The sequence below is a fragment of the Rhipicephalus microplus genome, chromosome 10 (genome assembly GCF_043290135.1).
Source record: "Rhipicephalus microplus isolate Deutch F79 chromosome 10, USDA_Rmic, whole genome shotgun sequence".
In the NCBI taxonomy this organism is placed as follows: Eukaryota; Metazoa; Arthropoda; class Arachnida; order Ixodida; family Ixodidae; genus Rhipicephalus; species Rhipicephalus microplus.
Genome location: NC_134709.1, coordinates 51,607,532 through 51,626,520, shown reverse-complemented (window position 1 = coordinate 51,626,520; position 18,989 = coordinate 51,607,532). Strand labels below are relative to the sequence as shown.

General features: G+C 48.2%; 1 protein-coding gene across 3 annotated transcripts in view; it reads left to right on the top strand.

Annotated features, from left to right (window-relative positions):
• The window catches only part of LOC119185224 (uncharacterized), a 43,378-nt gene extending 27,141 nt beyond the window's left edge, over positions 1–16,237 (top strand). For all 3 annotated transcript variants that reach the window (XM_075875635.1, XM_075875634.1, XM_075875636.1), the window contains exons 7-12: positions 761–1,032; positions 2,479–2,582; positions 3,367–3,460; positions 4,421–4,603; positions 13,550–13,672; positions 15,839–16,237. In XM_075875635.1, the coding sequence (XP_075731750.1) occupies positions 761–1,032; positions 2,479–2,582; positions 3,367–3,460; positions 4,421–4,603; positions 13,550–13,672; positions 15,839–15,958 (896 nt within the window). In that variant the 3' untranslated portion in view covers positions 15,959–16,237. The remainder of the gene's footprint in view (positions 1–760; positions 1,033–2,478; positions 2,583–3,366; positions 3,461–4,420; positions 4,604–13,549; positions 13,673–15,838) is intronic.
• Positions 16,238–18,989: the final 2,752 nt, after the last annotated feature.

The window sequence follows — 18,989 nt, the reverse complement described above, 5'->3', positions numbered from 1 at the left end:
CATGATGAGTATTTGATTGATTGATTGATATGTAGGGTTTAACGTCCCAAAACCACCATATGATTATGAGAGACGCCGTAGTGGAGGGCTCCGGAAATTTCGACCACCTGGGGTTCTTTAACGTGCACCCAAATGTGAGCACACGGGCCTACAACATTTCCGCCTCCATCGGAAATGCAGCCGCTGCAGCCGACACTATGAGTATTTCTTCTGTCATATGTACCACATGTTTATGTAGCTTCTTACTTGTGTGTTCCTTGCTATCACGATTTCCAGCTGCCCATTATCGTCGCCTGCCCATTAAGTGCTGCTCCTGTTTGTTACGTGCATCTGTCCACTGTTATGTCCGAAGCATTACGTGCTCATGTTCCCTGTGACCATGACGTGCTCTTCTACATTATGCGTTCCTCCCCATTATAAGCCCTTATCCCTTTCGGGCACTCACCTGCCCTGTGCCTGTCGGTTATGTGACGTAGTTCACCACGTGGTCCCTTGCACTATTTGCTCCTATTATGATGTCCTGAACATAAAGCACTCATTATACTGCAACCTACTGTCCATTATGCACCCTAGCCTATTGCCATTTCCCCATTTCTAGAACATCTATGTTTTAAGTGCGTCTGCGCATTATGCGGTCTAGTCTATTGTGTGCTCGTGTGCATTATGTGCTCCAGCTGATTACGTGTTCCTGTCTGTTAAGAGCTGCTGTCCTATTGCAAACTCCTATTCCACTGTCCTCACCCAGTCTCTCCTCATGCAGGCTCGGCTCTTGCCGCCCCCTTGGCATCGGCCAGCGCTCGCTCCTCTACGTCGTTGTCGCCGACGTCACAAGCATCTTCCGCAGCTCCACATTCCTCCGCTACCACCAAGGAGGCGCTGCGGTCGCTCCTGCGCTCTCCGCAGGGCACCACCGAGGTGTTCGCCATGCGCACGGCCCGCTGGCTGGTGGTGCACCACCTGGACGGTCTGGTCGTGGAACTTGGCAGCGCCGTCAGCGGAGTCGCCACCGAACTCATCACGCGCCTCGCCGAGGTACCCAGTGATGCGAAAGCCCTTAACTCTCTCGAAGGGTCGCGAGACAATAGAGAGTTTCAGTACTGCGGAATGGTGCTACGTACACATCACGCAAGCGCCTTGCGTCTCGTGGCGTCGTTTGCCACTAATCGGCTTTTAGTACGCCGTAGTACCCGCGTACGTAACGAGCGAGAAGCGTGTTGCGCCATCTAGATGATCAAAATAGAAGCACGTGTTGTTGACAGCCAATGAGCCAATCCAAGTGTTATAGCCAGATTATGGCAATATTTTAAGCCACAGAGCCAGTCGGTGCTTGCCTTCGATGTCGCCATTTTGCCAAACGAAGTCTCGCGCTGTCGCGAACTTGTTCGAGAGCGGCGCGATCAGCTCATACGTACACACGCACGCATCTCATGCGTGCGTACGTAGCGGCTGCGTACGTAACGCGATACGTGTGCGTTGCGGTCTGCGCATGCGCACTGCGCAGAACGTGGCGTCCTTACGTACGCAACGCCGCCACGTACTCAGCGTACGCAGTACTAAAACTCTCTAGTCATAGGGGGTAGATTACTGCATGCATGCCTTACTTTGATTAGGGACGAATCCTTTTAGAAGTCCGCTGCAGTGGAGCAAATGGTTACGGCTGTTGGCCTGAAGGTCGTGGGTTCGATTCCAGACGTGGCAGTCGTTTTTTGACGGAGGCGAAAATGCCTGTGTACTGGTCAGAGTTTTGAGAACCCTCCGCCACCTTTAGGATGACTGCCAGTTGGCCGTGTAGGTAAAGGTTCATGTTGAAACAAGCGCTAAAAATACACACATTCAGAGAGGACACACCCCCGTATTCAGAAACGCTCCTCGACTCGGATTCCGTGCTTCACTTGACTGAGTTGAGCACTGCGCCGCTGCTCGACTGAAATTGACGCTGCGCTTCTCAAGAATCGCTGCAGAACATTGCCGATATGCAATGCCTTGGTTCGCCAAAAAATGGCGCTCCCATCGACTTTTTCAAGTCTAGGAGAGCCCTTGAGTGAAGGAGCGTTTGTGAATACGGGGGACAGACACCTCGGCTACTGCGTGCATCAAAACATAGATGCATTATCATGTGTAAAACTACCGATACTATAATTATTTTTGTCAAACTTTCACCGTCTATGAATACCACTGTTTCGCTTCCTTAGATCCACTTTTGCTTCAGATGAATTTTAATTGCTTGATTAACGCAAGCCTGACAGCCTGAATATATGCTTAAACGATTTGTGACAAGGCAGTTTTAAACTCGGGGTTCCACATGAGAGTTTCAGAAAGCAAAAGCAATTGGGAGCGCTATCTCTAACATTTTTTAATGTGTCGGCTTTGCGCCTGAAGCTTTGATGCCAATGCCTCTATGCCTCTGCACAAACGCTGCTTTTGAGCGCGGTACAAACCCAAGTCGGATACGCGCGTCTCCTCGCCCACGATGCGCAGATGTGCCAGCGTCAGCTCGGGCGCATGGGCAAGTCGTTCACGCTGGTGCTGCCGGAGTCGACGACACTTTTCGCCCAGTACGACCTGAATGCCCTGCTCACCACGTAAGTGCGCATACGGTTACAGGGCTGTTTAGGGCGCCACGTGATGCTTTATTCCTAAATGTAGCAAAATGAAAAAAAAAAGATCAACTTTGTTGTTGCTTCACTGTGTCAGGTGGCACCTTGCAGTATGCAACCTCTACGATTGGCTTAATGTATTAACTTTTTAAATAACCTAATACTTATTTATGTAGCTATTCACTTAATTATTTAGGTGGTTAGTTGTTCCGTAAAGACCCGAAGGGACTGCAGACTTCAGGAGCAATAACTCTTAGTATTACAATGAGTAAGAGCTTAGGCATTACAAGGAAGTAAATATTAGATACAAAAATATTATTCGGTAATAGCTGAAAAAAGCGGGGAATAGAACTGGGAAGTCAGCGCAAAGCAGTGGTCAGGTAGAGCATGCATGACCTCTGTGATCGAGCGTCTGCAAGTGTTACTCGTCAGCGCACCATCTTGAAGGCCATAGTCGAAGCGCCAGAATCGATATGAAGGGATGGGCAGAGCAGCCGAGAACGTCATAACGCTAGGTGGCTTGATGAAACAGAAAAAAAAAACAGAATCGGCTTGCGTTATACGAGGGTCAGTTTGAGATAACTGGTACAGGCCTTCATCATGCGCTACATGATAAGTTTGATGATGATGATGATGATTACGACGACGACGATGATGATGATAATATGCATGTAGTACGGAGTTCTGATTTGCTTTCTGTGCAGTGTGAATCGTATCGCTAAATCGTGCCTTGTGTTTTGCCTTCTGCGCGACTGTGGCGCATGCCCAGGAGGGGCCTGTACCCAATCCAGCGGACCCACCTGACCAGCGACCTCAGGCGCGCCAGCTGTCCAGCGCCCTTCAAAGGGGCGTACTTTGGAATTGTGAGTGCCTATCTGCCGTGCGTGCTGTGCATCGTGTCGCGTGGTGCATTATTTCGATCCTATTAGCTCGAGTGCAGAGAAGTACGTAAAACAAAAGAAAACTAATGTAGGCTAGCGTAAGGTTCGCCAACCCGCACCTGAGTAAGAAAATTAGACAGACAATAAAAAATCAGCCCCTTCCGCACCTTGAAAACCGTCGGAAAGCGAAGTTGTGAGTGCGCGAGTCCGTTCGGATGGCTGGCGAGATTACGTGGTGTCGTGAAAGCACTCGCTCGCACCTTATTAGTTGAGCAAAGATCACGTGACTTGCTAACGCCGACAGTGTCGCTTCAGCGAACGCGTCACACTATTTGCCGCCGCCGCAGTCGGAATCCCGTAAATTGTGCGCCTCCTTGCGGCTACATTACCTTTTACGCGTCCACAATTCATCTTCCGCAAGCGTTGTTGTAGTAATCACGTCTCAAGTTCTCCGTCCCGAAACCGCGATGTGATTATGAAGGTCGCGGCGTAGTGAACGGCTCCGGAAATTTCGGCCACCTGGTGATTTTTTGAACCTGCACTGACATTGCTCAGTACAGGTGCCTCTACCGTTTTGTCTGCACCGAAATGTGACCACCACGGCTGGGATGAGGTTACGACGCCTGCCTTGGGGCCATTCCAAGGTCCTCGGGCTCAAACCAATAAATAAAGAAATTATTTCCTTACTCCCGTGACAAGTGAACTCAGGCGCAGAGTCGAATAAGACAATTAGCTGTAAAATCGAGTTGCAAAGCTGCTGCTTTATGTCGTGATACTGTTCTTTCTTTTTCTTAAAAATGCCGTAAGAGCCCCCCCCCCCCACCCCTCCCATTCTAAAGAAAACCCCTTGGTAAACTTTATTCATAAGATGTTTCGCGCTAGAGTTACCCTGTCTTGGAGCGTCCGAGCAACGTGCCCTTGTTTGACGCCGATGCCCTATAGGAGCACATCCTGAACCGCACCCGTGCGGCGCTGGGACGGGGCCACCGACGCCAGGGCCTGTCGCGCATCTTCTTCAGCGTCAGCCTGCTCGGGGCGCACTTCCTGCTCGACAGGGAACCCGCGCCCAACGAGAGCGTCGCCTTCGCACCGGCGAAGTTCCAGGGATTCATGCCCTACTCGCAGGTGAGAGGGAGAGGCGCGCAAGTCTTTTTGCGGGGTCATGCTTGTAAATAGAACAAATGTTCGGCCATTAAACGAGCCCTGAAACACTTTTTCAATTAACGACGGAATGAAATTACTAAAAGAGGTTATTGCCTCACGAATTAAACGCCGCAAAAATTATCAAAATCTGTCCAGTACGAGTGGAGTTAGAGATTTTTCGCGCGCTGCAATCGCCTTCTCTCTTCTCTCGTCCCGACGAAAGCGCTAGACGCTTACCAGGAACGGATGGCAGCGGCAAAGGAAATACGTCACGCGCGCTCTAGTGAACTTGCGGAAGTTTTTTTCTTTCTTCGAATACGCCACTTTTCCGGTGTGATTGCGAGCGCCTGCGTGGACAAGTGGCGGCATGCCGCGGCGATTTTTCTAATGACCGAGCGCGCATTTTCAAATCAGCCATTGGCTTATAGAGGGCCTTCTACGAGAGATTTTTGAGCGCATTCCATCATTTTGTCGAGAGAAGAGAAAACATCGTATAGCTGACTTTGATAATTCATTATGAATTGTAGGCCACGCGCGCTGCGCTGTATTATTTGGCTCGCGTGTTCTGGAGAGTCTCTACTACCAACCGGCAGTGTTTTCTGACCGTGCTCAAAAAGTGTTGCAGGGCCTATTTAGGAGTACGATATAGTCAACTGTGGGAGAGCCATACGCTGTGCCAGTTTAGATGAAAAAAAAAGAAACGATTTACTATTCAGAGCTCTACGTATCATACTATTTAGAGTACTGGCACTGTACTGTGAGAGAGTAGAAGGTCGTCTCAGTCAAACAACGATGCGTCGACTATTACACATGCCATTAGACGAGAACGTGTGTTAAGAAAAAAAAAATGATTTACTATTTAGAGCTCTACGTACTATCATCATGGGAGACGCCTTTGCCCTGCAGTCGGCGTTGTCAGGCTGTTGATGACGATGTTGCAGTGTATACTATGGGAGAGCGCTAAGCTCTCCTTGCATGAACGGTGAGCTGTCTTGGGAACGTGCGTTTAGAACATTTGTTCGACGATTTAGAGCTCGCAGAACTCGGCTATGGGAGATCGTTTAGAACAAGTGTTCGACGATTTATAGTAAGATGTATTGTAGTATGGGAGAGCAATGAACTGTCCCAGACCCAATATACACTGCTCACGCTATAGAAAAAGGGTATTTAGAATACTTGGTATACTGAACAATGGATCTGTGTGTTTAGAAAACAAGTGCTAACAATTCAGAGTACTTGGTACTCTACCACAGGCAACCATATAGCAGTCCCGTGGGCTTCATATTCGATGAAGCCATGCTACCTAGAAACAGCGAAATACTCAGGGATGTGTGTGTTTGTTTAGAAAAAGTTGCTAACAATTTAAAGCACGGGGTATTCTGCTATGGGAGTGCATAAAGCCGTCCCGTGGGCCTCAATGAATGACGTCGGCTTATGTAAATGAATGTGTTTAGAGAAATTTATTCTCACGGACAGTGAATATCAATTACAATCCAACAGAACATCGCGACGGAATACAACATCCACAGACACACCAAAAGTTGTTACAAAAGGATACGTTCACATATGTACACGAAACACAACATACACAGATACACAGGAATTGTTACAAAAAGATATGCTTACATATGTGCAATACATGGTAAACGAAGAACACACAAATGAAATGTAAAGATATTTATGCTAGGGACTTACATAGTATTTACAAATTATTTGTGCGAGTAAGAAACAAACATTAACTTACGAAAACCAGGCAGGTCTGAAAACAAGCTTTACACGTCTCTCGCAGACGAAGACAAAGGGGCAGGACCAGTGTCGAAAGAATTCTTCCTCACCGAGAAAGAAGAGTTCCCCCGACAAAATACAAGGTATTTCTTTGTATAGTCGCTCCAAAATCGAAAAGAGAGCGCGACAGTGACGACCAATTACAACGACTACGCCGAAGACAGTAGGCACCAGCAACAACGAGAAGGCAGGCGAAGCGGTCTCCAGAACAACGTCCAGAAGAAACAAAGCGGTTTACTCCGAGGCCACAAAATTCAGCATGCACGGCCCTCCAGAAAACACGAGCAACGACGCATTGTCTTAAAACATGCTGATTTGCTTCCATAAGAAGTTCGGGCATGATGCTGACTGGACCATTCTCCACTTTTCGAGGTGGCCAAGGCTAGGAAAAACGCCCCACCCCAGCCGCCACATGAAGTCCAGGGGTTGGCCAGCCAGAAATGATGCCATCAGCGTGCTTCAAGACATATGACTAGAGCTGGGGCGGCGTGCTGGAGGAACTAAAGGGAGCAGCAACAAAGCGACTGTTGTGTCAACCATAGGATTGTCTAACACATCTAAATCAGGGCAAGTCGACTGGATATGACGAAAAAACGCGACAGCTGTTGCATAAAACGAAGGAAGTGGTACTGATTGTGGGCCTTGATTAAGGTGCACATTAGGCATTAAATACCGAAGGTGAGTGTCTAGAAAATAATATGCCAGAGTTCGCACGGGGGATTCCTTTTTTGTATGAGGCGCAACAGGAAGCGCAGGGTCAGTAGCCGGCAGCCTATTAATACCGAAGGGAAAGTAAAACCTCCCTGGGAACGCTGCTGTCCGAACGCCGCACGAGAAACAAACTCAGTGACACTGGACCAAAAGAAGGAACACAAGGCAGACTGCAATGACTTCACGATGCGTAAAGGCAGCTGCTCCACGTGAAAAAGCTACCAAGTGCGACCGCAGAACACAGTCTGCGCATGGTACCGCCACTCAGGAAGCGGGAAGTCGAAATCCCGTGCGTTCTCAATTTTTTTGTTTTACTTCGTCGAAACGTAGTTACAAACGCTGTAGTGGTTGTATAGAATTAATTAAAATGCGTAGAGACGGCACCGGCTGAAGAAGAGATGCAGAGCTAAGACTGGAGTTTGGACAGCCGATGAACAAATGCCGAGATTCAGGGAGGTTTAACGCGGCACCTGAAATGTCACTGTACTGAAAGAATAAACGCAGGCTATGTGAAAGACTGTCTTCATCTGAAAGTTACAGGGTGATGTCGTCAGCAAAAACTGTGACTTTCACGGCACTGCTGCCCGGAAGCGCAAGACACCGGACATGCGAATCTGCTTCTAGAGTACACAAAAATGGCTCAAGGCTGAGGACAAATAGAACAGGAGACAATGGGCATCCCTGACGGACCCCACGTGTAGTAGAAAAGGCAGCACTCGCCCAGCCATCTAGAACTATTGTGCTTTTTATACCAGAGTAAGTATGTCTAATTAATTCCAGAAAAGAACCAGGAAAACCAAGGGCTGTGAGCACTTTAAAGATATACGTGTGCTTTAGTCGGTCAAATGCTTTCTCTTGGTCCAAAGACACAAGGAAGGAAGGAAGGAAAAACTTTATTTGCACGGGTTTGGTACAGGGGTCATGAGCTTGATGGGTGAGGCCTCAAGTCCAGGGCTCTACTGCATGGCTGCTGCCGCCTGCCTGACGTGACGCAGAAGTGCAAGCTGCACTTCTGGGTCAGAGCTGGCGAGCTGTGCCTCCCATTGCTCGAAAGTATTACAAAGAAAGAAGGAGACCACGCGCAGATCGCGACAGAGTATTGGCTATGATATCCCGGTTGATAAAGGACAAGCTGTGTATTTCTCGTCCAGGTAGGAATAGATGAAACCTGGTGATGACCCACCAGGGTGTTCAACAGAACCCTCAAACGTTGATCACCATCGCGAATATCTTATAGTCAACGTTAAGAAGCGTGACATGTCTCCAATCTTCAGGACTAACATAGAGGAAGCTTCAGCTTTCGGCATTATTACAATACGGCCATCTTGAAAACTTGATGGAAAGACACCACCCTTGAAACATCGCCGTATAACCGCGGTTAAGGCAGTACCATGCTCATTCCAAAATTACAGGTAAAATTCAACTGGAAAGCCGTCTGGCCCAGGGGCTGTCCCCCGTTTCATAGATTGTATTCCTGCTTTTACCTCTTCGACTGATGGAGGGACGTGCAGAGAATCAGCAGCTTGTTGAGGAACGCGAGGCAAACCTTTAAGCATAGGCGGTATTATATCACAGTTTGTCCGCATGGCCGAGCATGACATCACTTCAAAATGCGCAAGAAAAGAAAGGGCAGCATATCCACGGTGTGAATGGTGGAGAGTGGGGCGAAGCCTCCGTCCGCCCATTCGTTCTTGCTTCCGTCCATCCATGCGTCCGTCTGTGTGACCGTCCGTGCGTCCATCCGCCCGTTCGTGCGTGCGTCTCTTCGTGCGTCCGTACGTTCATCCGTGTGTTCGTCCCTGCGTTCGTCCATTGATGCGCCCCTGCGTCCGTCCATGCGCCCGTCCGTCCGTGCAGCAATTCGTGCGTCCGTCCATGCATCTGTCTGTGGGTCCGTTCGTCCATCTAGTCAACACTCCAAGTACCACAATTTCGCATCTTTTCATCATATATTCTGCATATAGAAGCACCGCCAACCAGCGGACATTCCAAAGAAGAAACGAGAGGTGGCACATGCACACTTTCTTACGGCTTGCGCTTCGTGTCAACTTCCCACCTTTAACCACCTAGAGCTCATGATATATACTAGTTCACTGTATTCATGGCACTGCGGCCCAACGCTCGCTAACCCTTTCTAAAACCAAGAAGGTTACGCCCAGCGAGTATAACGTATAGCAACCCTTTCTTGTCAGACAGTGCTCAATGTACATGCCAATGGCTGCTAATGGGGAATGAGAGACAGGAGAATTCGGCCTTTAGTTAACGCGCACGCTGCAAATTTTTTATTGTTCAATAACGTACAGGAGAAATCTTCCACTGGCCCCACCTTGCAGGTCAAAGTGTAAGACATGTTAACTACTACGAGGGACGAACGGGTGCCGCTTAAGAAGCTTCGCCCCTAAAAGAATAATGGAATTTTTCAGTTCTAAGAGAATCGGACGACGGTCAGAGATGTACACAGGCGAAGGTGGGATGGGCGGAACTCGTAAGTCGGAGACAAACGCATGTGGAATATGAGCCCGGTCGAGTGTGCTGAAAGATAGTTCGCGGCGCCATGTCCAAACAAAAGTATTCCTGTGCATGACATTATGCGCATCCAGCAATGAAAAAATGCTGGACAAGGCGTCACAGCTCCCGTGAACTCCAAGCAGACCGACCCCAGCAAGGACCTTGTACATCGCATCGCGTATTTAGCACACAGTTAAAGTATCCAATTAGAATTACGTGGCGACAGTTTAGGAAAAGCATTCAAATTTCGAGAAAAATCATTAGATTGTCCGGTTTGTGCAGGCGCATACACACATAGTATCTTCTTTTGAAAAGAAAAGTGTGTACAATCTAGAGCCATAATTCTACCGACGCCGTCATAAACAACGTGGTAACCACTCAATAAAGCGAGAATAAATATAATTATGCTTACTTCCGTAAAACGAGTTGTAGCGAAAGAGAAATAGCAATGGAAGTTAAACTTTCGCTTAAAAGTCCTAACGTCGGATAGTTAAAAAAATTAGTTTCCTGCAGGCACAAGACATCACAATTTGCAGCACTGGCTACACTAATCACCTCGTCCTGCTTTACCGGACTGCGAAAACCTTTTACGTTGAAGGAAATAATATTAAATGCGGTAGAGATCGTAAACAATAAAGACAAATTTCGATACTAAACTCACACTTCTGACAGACGCGAGAGCAGGTGCCCCGCAAGCAGCTCAATCACTTCTTACGACCAGGCGACCCACCGGAAGCGCGGGGCTTCCGCGGCCGCATCGAAGTCCGCAGGGGACTTCTCTCTCTGCCGGGGGCCTCCGAGTCGCTGCTGGATATTCGGTGGCGCTTGGTGCCGAGGCTCTTGAGCGAAGATAGCACAAATTCGTTTAAACTGCCTCGGCTGATCTCGCTTGGAGTGCTGTCGGTGTCTATCAGCAGGGCCGGGTCACTCCTAGTGCTACTCGAGTCCTCGTTGATGGAAACCTCGTCACCTTGCGACAAAGTCTCTTCAATGATAGGAGGACTAAAAGGCAGGGGTGGGGGGGGGGGGGTGGTTAACGATTTAGAGTACTAAGTACTCTACTATGGGAGAGCTGAAAGCCGTCCCGTGTTTATTGATATTTTTAGCAAACCAGGCAGCTAAGGGGTTACTCTATGAGAGAGCTATGAAATGAATTCTCATCATTGAGCAAACAGTGTGCGTTGGATCATGAATCGAGTCCTTCTAGTTTGTTCTGGTAAAAAGCCTTTTATTCTGTTTCTGCGTACCTTTCTTTCTGCAATATGCCTTGATTGCTGAATAGTTACTCGTTAATGTTTTCGTGACGTTGTGATCTCTTATTGTGATTGTTCTCGTTAACAGATTTTTGATAACATTTTCAGTAGTTCTTCAAGAATGTTTCGCTTTGTTCGCATACATCGGCGCTAAATCTGTTGTACGCTACGGAGGCCGGACGGACATTCAGAGGTCCTGAGGTGCTCCACCCCCTAAAACATGCATTCTGCAAGGTGAAATCCGTCGTATATTGGCTTGTCTGCTCATTCCAATACATTGATTCTCAGGCCCACGAAAGCTTTGAGCACCTAGCATGGTTTCGAGCTGCCTCTGGAATTGGAAGCAAGACAAGCTCGCTGCACCTCACTTGGCTCCGCACAGAAGCATAGGCATAATTTTTTTTGAGGGGACACAGGGGGGGGGGGGGGGTGCTCCACTATGTTACATGTATAGTCGTGCTTTTGTTTGAATGTGTGCGCGTACAATATGAGGTCTGCTAGAAAATTATCCGATCTTTTTGTGTGTGTGTGTGATGAACACCTGATGAATTTCAAACAAGTGTGTTTGCGCCTGCGTGCCTTAAACCCTTGTGCGCATGCGCAAATTTTTTCCAGCCTCCTGATAGCATATGTCGCTGGGACGCAACATTTGAGTGAGGTAGCGCGGAGTGCGGTCGTCGTATTTTTTATTATTATTACTTCAAGGAGAATGAAGGAGCGACTGGAGTGGCGCAACCGCATCAAATTTTGACGGAAACTGGGTGACAGCCAAGTGGAAATCATCTGAAAGATTCAGACGTCTTTCGATGCGATTATGCTACGGGCAACACACAGATTATGGAGTGGTACAATCGGTTTAAAGACGGTGGCACATAGGCGGAGTGCGAGACACGCTGCGGTCGGCCATTCACGTGCATGATGCCGAAATGACCAAGTCATTGCCAAAGTGAACGCTGTAACGATGCGGAACCATCATGTGGCTATCCGAAAAATTGTGGAAGAGATGGGCATCAGCACTTTTCTGCGCATTGCATTATGACCGCGGATTTGGCCATGAAGCAACTTCGGGTTTGAAGTCTCACAGCTAGTACGCGCTGTATTTCATAAATCGTGACCCCAACTTCATGAACAATATAATTGCTGATGACGCGTTTTGCATGTAGAGATACAAGCCGGAAACCAAATGCCAGTCGTCACAGTGGAAGTATTCCACGTCACCAAAATCAAAAACCCGCCAGGCGCGCGCAGCCATGTCAAAGTGATGCTCACTGCTCTCGACTCTCGCGGTGTGGACATGTACGCACCACAGGGTCAAACATTCAACACAAAGTAGTACAGCGCTGTCCTACGTCACCTACGCGATGCCGTTCGACGCCAGAGACCAGAGTGGTGGTCAACAGGACATGGACACATCCGTCACGACGGCGCACCTGCGCATTTCTGGCACTTGATTAAGACTTTCTTAGGCGAAAGAAAAACGAGGCTTACTTACTTAATTAGACAGGTTCCTTATTCTCCTGATTATGGGCCCCTGTGACTTATGGCTGTTTCACAATAACAGGAAGCCACTGAAAAGAGGGCGATCTCAGGCAAGAGAGGACATGATGGCTGCAACGACAGCTGAGCTAAACTCCATTCCGAAAGAGGCCTTCTGGGAATGCTTTTAGCAATGACGGCACCGCTGAGAGAAACTCGCGGAGTCAGAAAGAGACCACTTTGAGGGTGATTAAGGTTCCAGCACTGCAGTTATGTCATTTTTTTCGGCCAGTAGCCGGTTACTTTCCTTACAGACCTTGTATACTGATGCAAAATAGAACAATTTCGTCAGGGAGGGTTAAATCCTTCTAACCACCCTCCTCCTCCCCTCCGCCGGCAGCGACAGTGCCTCCGGGATGGGCCCACCAATGACCAAGAGACGATGTTCTGTGATAACGTCATGATGTACTGTCATGTCATGTGACGTCAGCGTGACATCATAGTAAAGTAAAAAAAATTTGGCGATCAGTGACTTCAGGTTCATGATTTGTTGCTTCATTCCCATCAACGCTGGCGCCGACGGTCATTTGTCGCACTGGATCAGACATATAAGGCTTTCACCTTAAAATTACCTATTTCTCAATATTAATCTATTAACAGTTGTTTATAAAAAGTTACTTTGTATACATTATACGGAAATCGAGGCAGATTGTACGTTTTCAAATTTCGATGGTGACATCGAAAACGCGCTCACCGGGTGCATTGGAAAGGCAGCCGCTCTGTCTCGCCAGATGGGATTGATTGATTGATATGTGGGGTTTAACGTCCCAAAACCACCATATGATTATGAGAGACGCCGTAGTGGAGGGCTCCGGAAATTTTGACCACCTGGGGTTCTTTAACGTGCACACAAATCTGAGCACACGGGCCTACAACATTTCCGCCTCCATCGAAAATGCAGCCGCCGCAGCCGGGATTCGAACCCGCGACCTGCGGGTAAGCAGCCGAGTACCTTAGCCACTAGACCACCACGGCGAGGCTCGCCAGATGGGAACTTCTATATAGCGGCAAGGAAGTTGGGAAATCAAGCATTATGTGGTTACATATAAAATATTATTACTATTATCAAGATCAGTTTCTTTTACTGTGGAGATGAGACCCTCGCTGAAACGGTTACAATGCGTACCCGTCGCAGGTGTGCCAGCTGATGATGTCGGGCGGGTGGAACGCGCGCGCCAACCTGGAGACCGACTGCACCGAGGCGACCCGGGGACCCCAGTGGGTGTCCTCCATCGCGCCTTTCTCCGGAAACTGGATCGTGAGTTGTAACCGTACACTGGTGATACACACGCGCGAGGTACCATTTGCGGGCCTTTTCAATGTGTCGTCCCGCGGTTTCATTCTGGACTCTGTGAAATTCAGGCACATTGTCAGATCTCGAGGTGCACATTGGTCGCGTAATTCAAACGATGCAGAAGTTCATGAGAAGATGTACAAGCACAGAAGGACGAGACAGCTTGTCGAAACGTTCTCTACGGCGCCATGCCCTGCTCGAAGGTGTTTTAAGCATTGACTGAAGAACGTATCACCGGTCAGCCTTAGATTCTCGGGTTTATATAGCTTAAGTAGCGGAGTGCGAATTGTTGGCATAGTTAGTCAGGAACAACTATTAGAACCATAGTGTTGAAGCAACTTGAAAAAGTTACACTACGCTAGGCAAGATTTGAATGTTCTCTGGCGCCCCACCGCGGCAGTCTGGTGGCTAAGGTACTCGGCTGCTGACGCGCAGGTCACGGGATCGAATCCCGGCGGTGGCGGCTGCATTTTCGATGGAGGCGAAAATGCCGTAGGCCCGTGTGCTCAGATTTGGGTGCACGTTAAAGAACCCTAGGTGGGCGAAATTTCCTAAGCCCTCCACTACGGCGTCTTTCATAATCATGTGGAGGTTTTGGGACGTTAAACGCCACGAATCAATGTTCTCTGGCAAAGGCATGTTATCATCTGTATTGAGCAGGCTGTTGTAGACGGCGTATCATCAATTGCACTGTTGGCGGCGTCGCCAAAACTCCATGTGATTATACTCTTATAGGCGTAGGGTCAAATCTAGCTTAATATTCCACCAGTACCAAGAAGGCATCCGCTTCTTCTTCTTGAGACTGGGCAAACGTGCAGAACAACGTCTAGGGTCAATACGTACAATTCCTAGCGCCATAGCATCAAGGGGCCCGTGACGTAACATGTGTCGTCGGTCTACACGCCATTAGTTGTGAGACGAAAATCTACGCTGTCCAGGAGTCAAAATTTAGGATAGAATGAAACCAATAAATACAAATTTAGGCCACAAGTGGAAATTTGCACGGTAGTCAAATATTTTACCGTGAAATCACAGCATATCCACTGTGTGAATTATGAGTGGAGCGAAGTGTCCATCAGCCCGTCCGTCCTTCCGTCCGTCCGTTCGTTCTTGTGTCCGTCCATCTCTTCATGCGTCCGTCCGTGAGTCCGCCCATACGTCCGTCCATTCGTGCGTCCATTCGTCCGTTCGCCTTCTAGTCTGTCTGTCCGTCCATGGGTCCGTCAATGCATCCACCTAGAGAACACTCCAAGTACCGCAATCTCCCATCTCGTATCCCCTGTGGCACATACCCGCTCTTGAGCGGGTATGTGCCACCTCAGGCTACATACTACTCTATACATGCAGAGGAGTGACAGACCCACGCCCTAAGGAACTTCGCCTCTAAAAAAAGAGAAAAAATTTAAAGGTGTCATTTAGTGCGCAGAGTCCTGTTAACACATGCAATATTCGTGTTGCAGAAAGGTGGCTGAAACGTAGAACTGCGTTAGGCGTCACACCTTATATGAACTCCTCAAAGAGTGCGTAGTTTGATGAACCGCTCATTAAAATGCATTTAGGCATACGATTAGTAATATTATCGCCAGCAAAAGCATCGACAATGTGGACAGCTTCGCGTATCGCCTTGTGAACGCATTGTTGGTACTTCGATGGACAGCAGTATGGCGTGTTATGGCGTAGAGGGCGCTTTGCAATCGCACTTGCAATAGGCGTGCATTCTAAGAGATGAACGTTTCTTGCACGAACTTTGCACTAAATGACAGAAGACAGCGACGAAAGGCGTACCACTAAATGACAGAAGACAGCGACGAAAGGCGTACAAAAGAAAGGCGTATATCAGTTCCTTTTTTGTAAAGGTTGCCCGAAAAGGAAACAATCACGTTTAATCGACTGGTCCATTGCCAAGCTTACTTAAGTGCAATTCTACGAGAGATTCAAAAGGTCAGTGTATTGCGCACAGACGTTCATTTCACTCGGTGAAGTCGTCAAATGAGACGCGAAGCTTGGCAAGCGATTCAGAAGACGATGCGTGCGTGCGGGACGTGATCACGATATCACGTTATACTACTGAAGGTAAAGCTCAAGCATCCTCAAGCTTTTGTTCTTTTCTTTTCTCTCTCCTTCTCAAAGATTGGCCTTAAGGGCGCGATTCGTGGTCTTGCCGTCTTCGACGTCGACGGCGACGACCGAGACGGCCACTGTGGCGAGAAGCACGTCCTCTTGAAGAGGCTCAAGGACCTGCTGACCTGAAGGCGTCCTCGACGACAACGTCTTCGTTGGCGTGCCAAGAGGGCTACTGCATTTCTTGCCCTCAACGCAGATCATCTGGTTTATGCGTGCCGCTTATACTGCCTTCTTTGGCTTACCTTTATTAAATATATTTTTTTCGACGTGCCTACCCTATAGTTTGACGCAATGAAATATCGCCTGCTGTGGAGCAAGGCGTCCGTCGCAAAAAAATGAGATTATCCGTGGAGCTCGTTGTACAGTTTAACAATGCACTTTGTCTGAAATAAAGGACTTATAGTACTTTCTGTTCCCATGGGAACATTCAACACATTACTTGCTTTGTTGCAGAAGCCATATTAAAATAACAAGAGTACGTCTAAAGACTACCGATTGAGATCAAGTTTTCCTGTAAAGACACCATAATAGCTAATAAATCTATCAATATGTCGAGAATGTGCTAATAACTAACAAGTAGTACGCATTAAATATGGAATATTTGACACGTGTTAACTGGCAATGAGCCTAAAATGAATATAAGACAATGGTAGTGTGAAATTTCATTATTCATGGGGATGAAGAAAAGTGCGACAAGAAAGCGCACGGTCTGAGAAATCTAAATTGCAAGGTTCGATGTAAGATATTGACAAGGTCATCCCATGTAAATACTTCACCCGGAACATGCCATTCACAAGGTGGATCATATTTGTACGAACACAACTCGAAACATAGTCCCGCGATGTTGCACCCCGTATTCATCAGTGGCAGCTCACCATTCGATTGGTCCGCCGCACCGTTATCTGAAAGGGGCTAGTTGCCGCGGTACCATTAACTTGGAAACAAGAACGGAACGACATATATCAGATGCGCAAATGACAAACCGCATAAACGCTCTCGGTGTGTGTGTGTGTGCTTCACTGCCATTGGGTTCAGACGCCAGTTTACCTTGCGGTAAGTATGGAAATACTTACCGCAAAACCAATGTGTCGCTGGAGGAACTGCCGCCGAAAGCGAGCGTGCACCCCGTAAACTTCATTCCCATTGTAGAGATGTTTAGCAAATATAAAAAAAAAGGCATAGAGAAAGCTGTTCCTGCCGAAGCATACCAGAATTAAAGCCGATTAAAAGTGAATGAAGAGGGGTTTTAACATCAACCCAAAGTGCAAATCTGTGGAAAAGACAATTCAAAAATAAAATTGGGGGCACGGTAACGCAATATGATGTCCTAAGGTGTTGGCTTGACGAGCACAGAGGTCTGCGGAGCTCTTTATTTAATGAATTATGAGGCAGACACGTTTGTGGCATCGACATGCCCAATCAGTAAAAAAAGGGGGGGGGGGAGAAGGAAAAGAGAGTAAAGAAGGCAAGAGGAAGAGATGGCAAAGTGCAGAAAATTGTAGATGTTTGTCAAGTTCATGACACTGGCACTGGTACGGTAGCATAGTGTGTGTGGGAGTGAGAATTCATTAGAAGGCAGAGAGGTCGGCCTGAGCTAGTTCGCTCTAGCCTGCTACTCTGCGCAGGGGATAAGGGAAGGATGAAGGAAAGAGGGATGAAGGATGATGATGGGGACAAGAAGAGGTGCATTGGCATCGGTGTGATGCCGGTTAGTCCAGTTGACAGAGTGGTTTTTTCCAGTGGTGGCTGTGAACCTTGCCGTTGCGGGGGCAGGAAGAGACCGCCTGAGTGGCTGGGAGTGGAAAAACACAGCAGGCGGGCACCACCGCCCCGCCCACACACGCGTTGCGCAAAAAAGGCGTTCACCCCGGCGAACGCACTCTCGCAGTCATATCTTTGACACCGCAAGGCCGCGTTGTTGCAAGCCAACTTGGCGGCATGGTTTGCAGGATCCGCCCGCCACTGGCGCTTGCATTCCTGTTCGCGATCTAGCGCGGCTTGGAAAGCCCGCCGGATCATCGATACGCAACTGATGCTGGCACTAGGCCTCACGGGATTGTTCTTGTGCCAGGACTGCACCATTGGCCCGCCGATAGAGAGCTCTCTCGCGTTTCCACTGTCGGCGCTCTTCTAAAGTTGTCCGAGGCATACTCAAGTGGAAGGTTTCAGGAGAAGGCTCGTGCGTGCGTGCTCAAGGCCACTGCTGCGATGGGATGAACGACGTCGCTCACGGTGCAGCCAATGGTGCGCGTGCTTTGGTACGACGCTCCGTACGACGAAACTGATAACACAGGCAATGGAGATGACAGCTCGTGACACGGCTGCCGGACGGGATTTCATTTCTGTTAGCCATATATACAGATTTCTCTGTGAAAATTAAATATTTGAAGTTGACAAATGTAAATTACAGATATAGAAAATAAAGAAGATAACTTCAGCAACGCGGGTATGTTTTTTTTTGCGCTGTTGAGGAGTTTATTACAGAGACTAAAAAAACACCTTGCTAAATTCTGGTGGCCGTCAATATTTAATTGCTGATATTTATATTTTGCAGTTCAAGTCAATATAGTATTTATATTTAACTGTCAAGCAGTGCTACACCAAAGAACCTCGAGAAATCCAACAAATACCTGGTCAATATCTTGCATTAGGCCTGAGCCATTGGCTGAAAGAAAAAAAACGCAAAACAGTTCGATTCAAAATGAACAATTATTACTTTTTGTACATTTGAGTGAGCATCAGCATTTCAAATAAAATGTGTAGCGTTTGTATTCTATGACCTCCATTATTCATAACATTGTGCCATTTGGTAAGACCCCTTCACTCTTGGCCAATCCCCCCAACAGTGGGTACGAGCCTCAAGAGAAGGCGAACAAAAGAACAAGAACAATGCATCTACCTTTTCTCGGCAACGAGGCCGCGACGAACGCGAGAAATGCTTCCGACGGCGGTGGCCAACCCCTCGACTCACCGGCTGAGGAGTTCCCCCCGAACAGAGGAGCAGCGCCCAGCAGAGCGTCCAGTGCCATAACACCGCCGCTGACGCCGCTGACACCCGTGGACCAGCAACCGGTGGTGGACCCGAAACAGTTCCGCAAGGCGCTGTCCGAAAAAGAGGCCCGCGAACAGCGGCAACAACGGCGGGACGAGCAGCGGC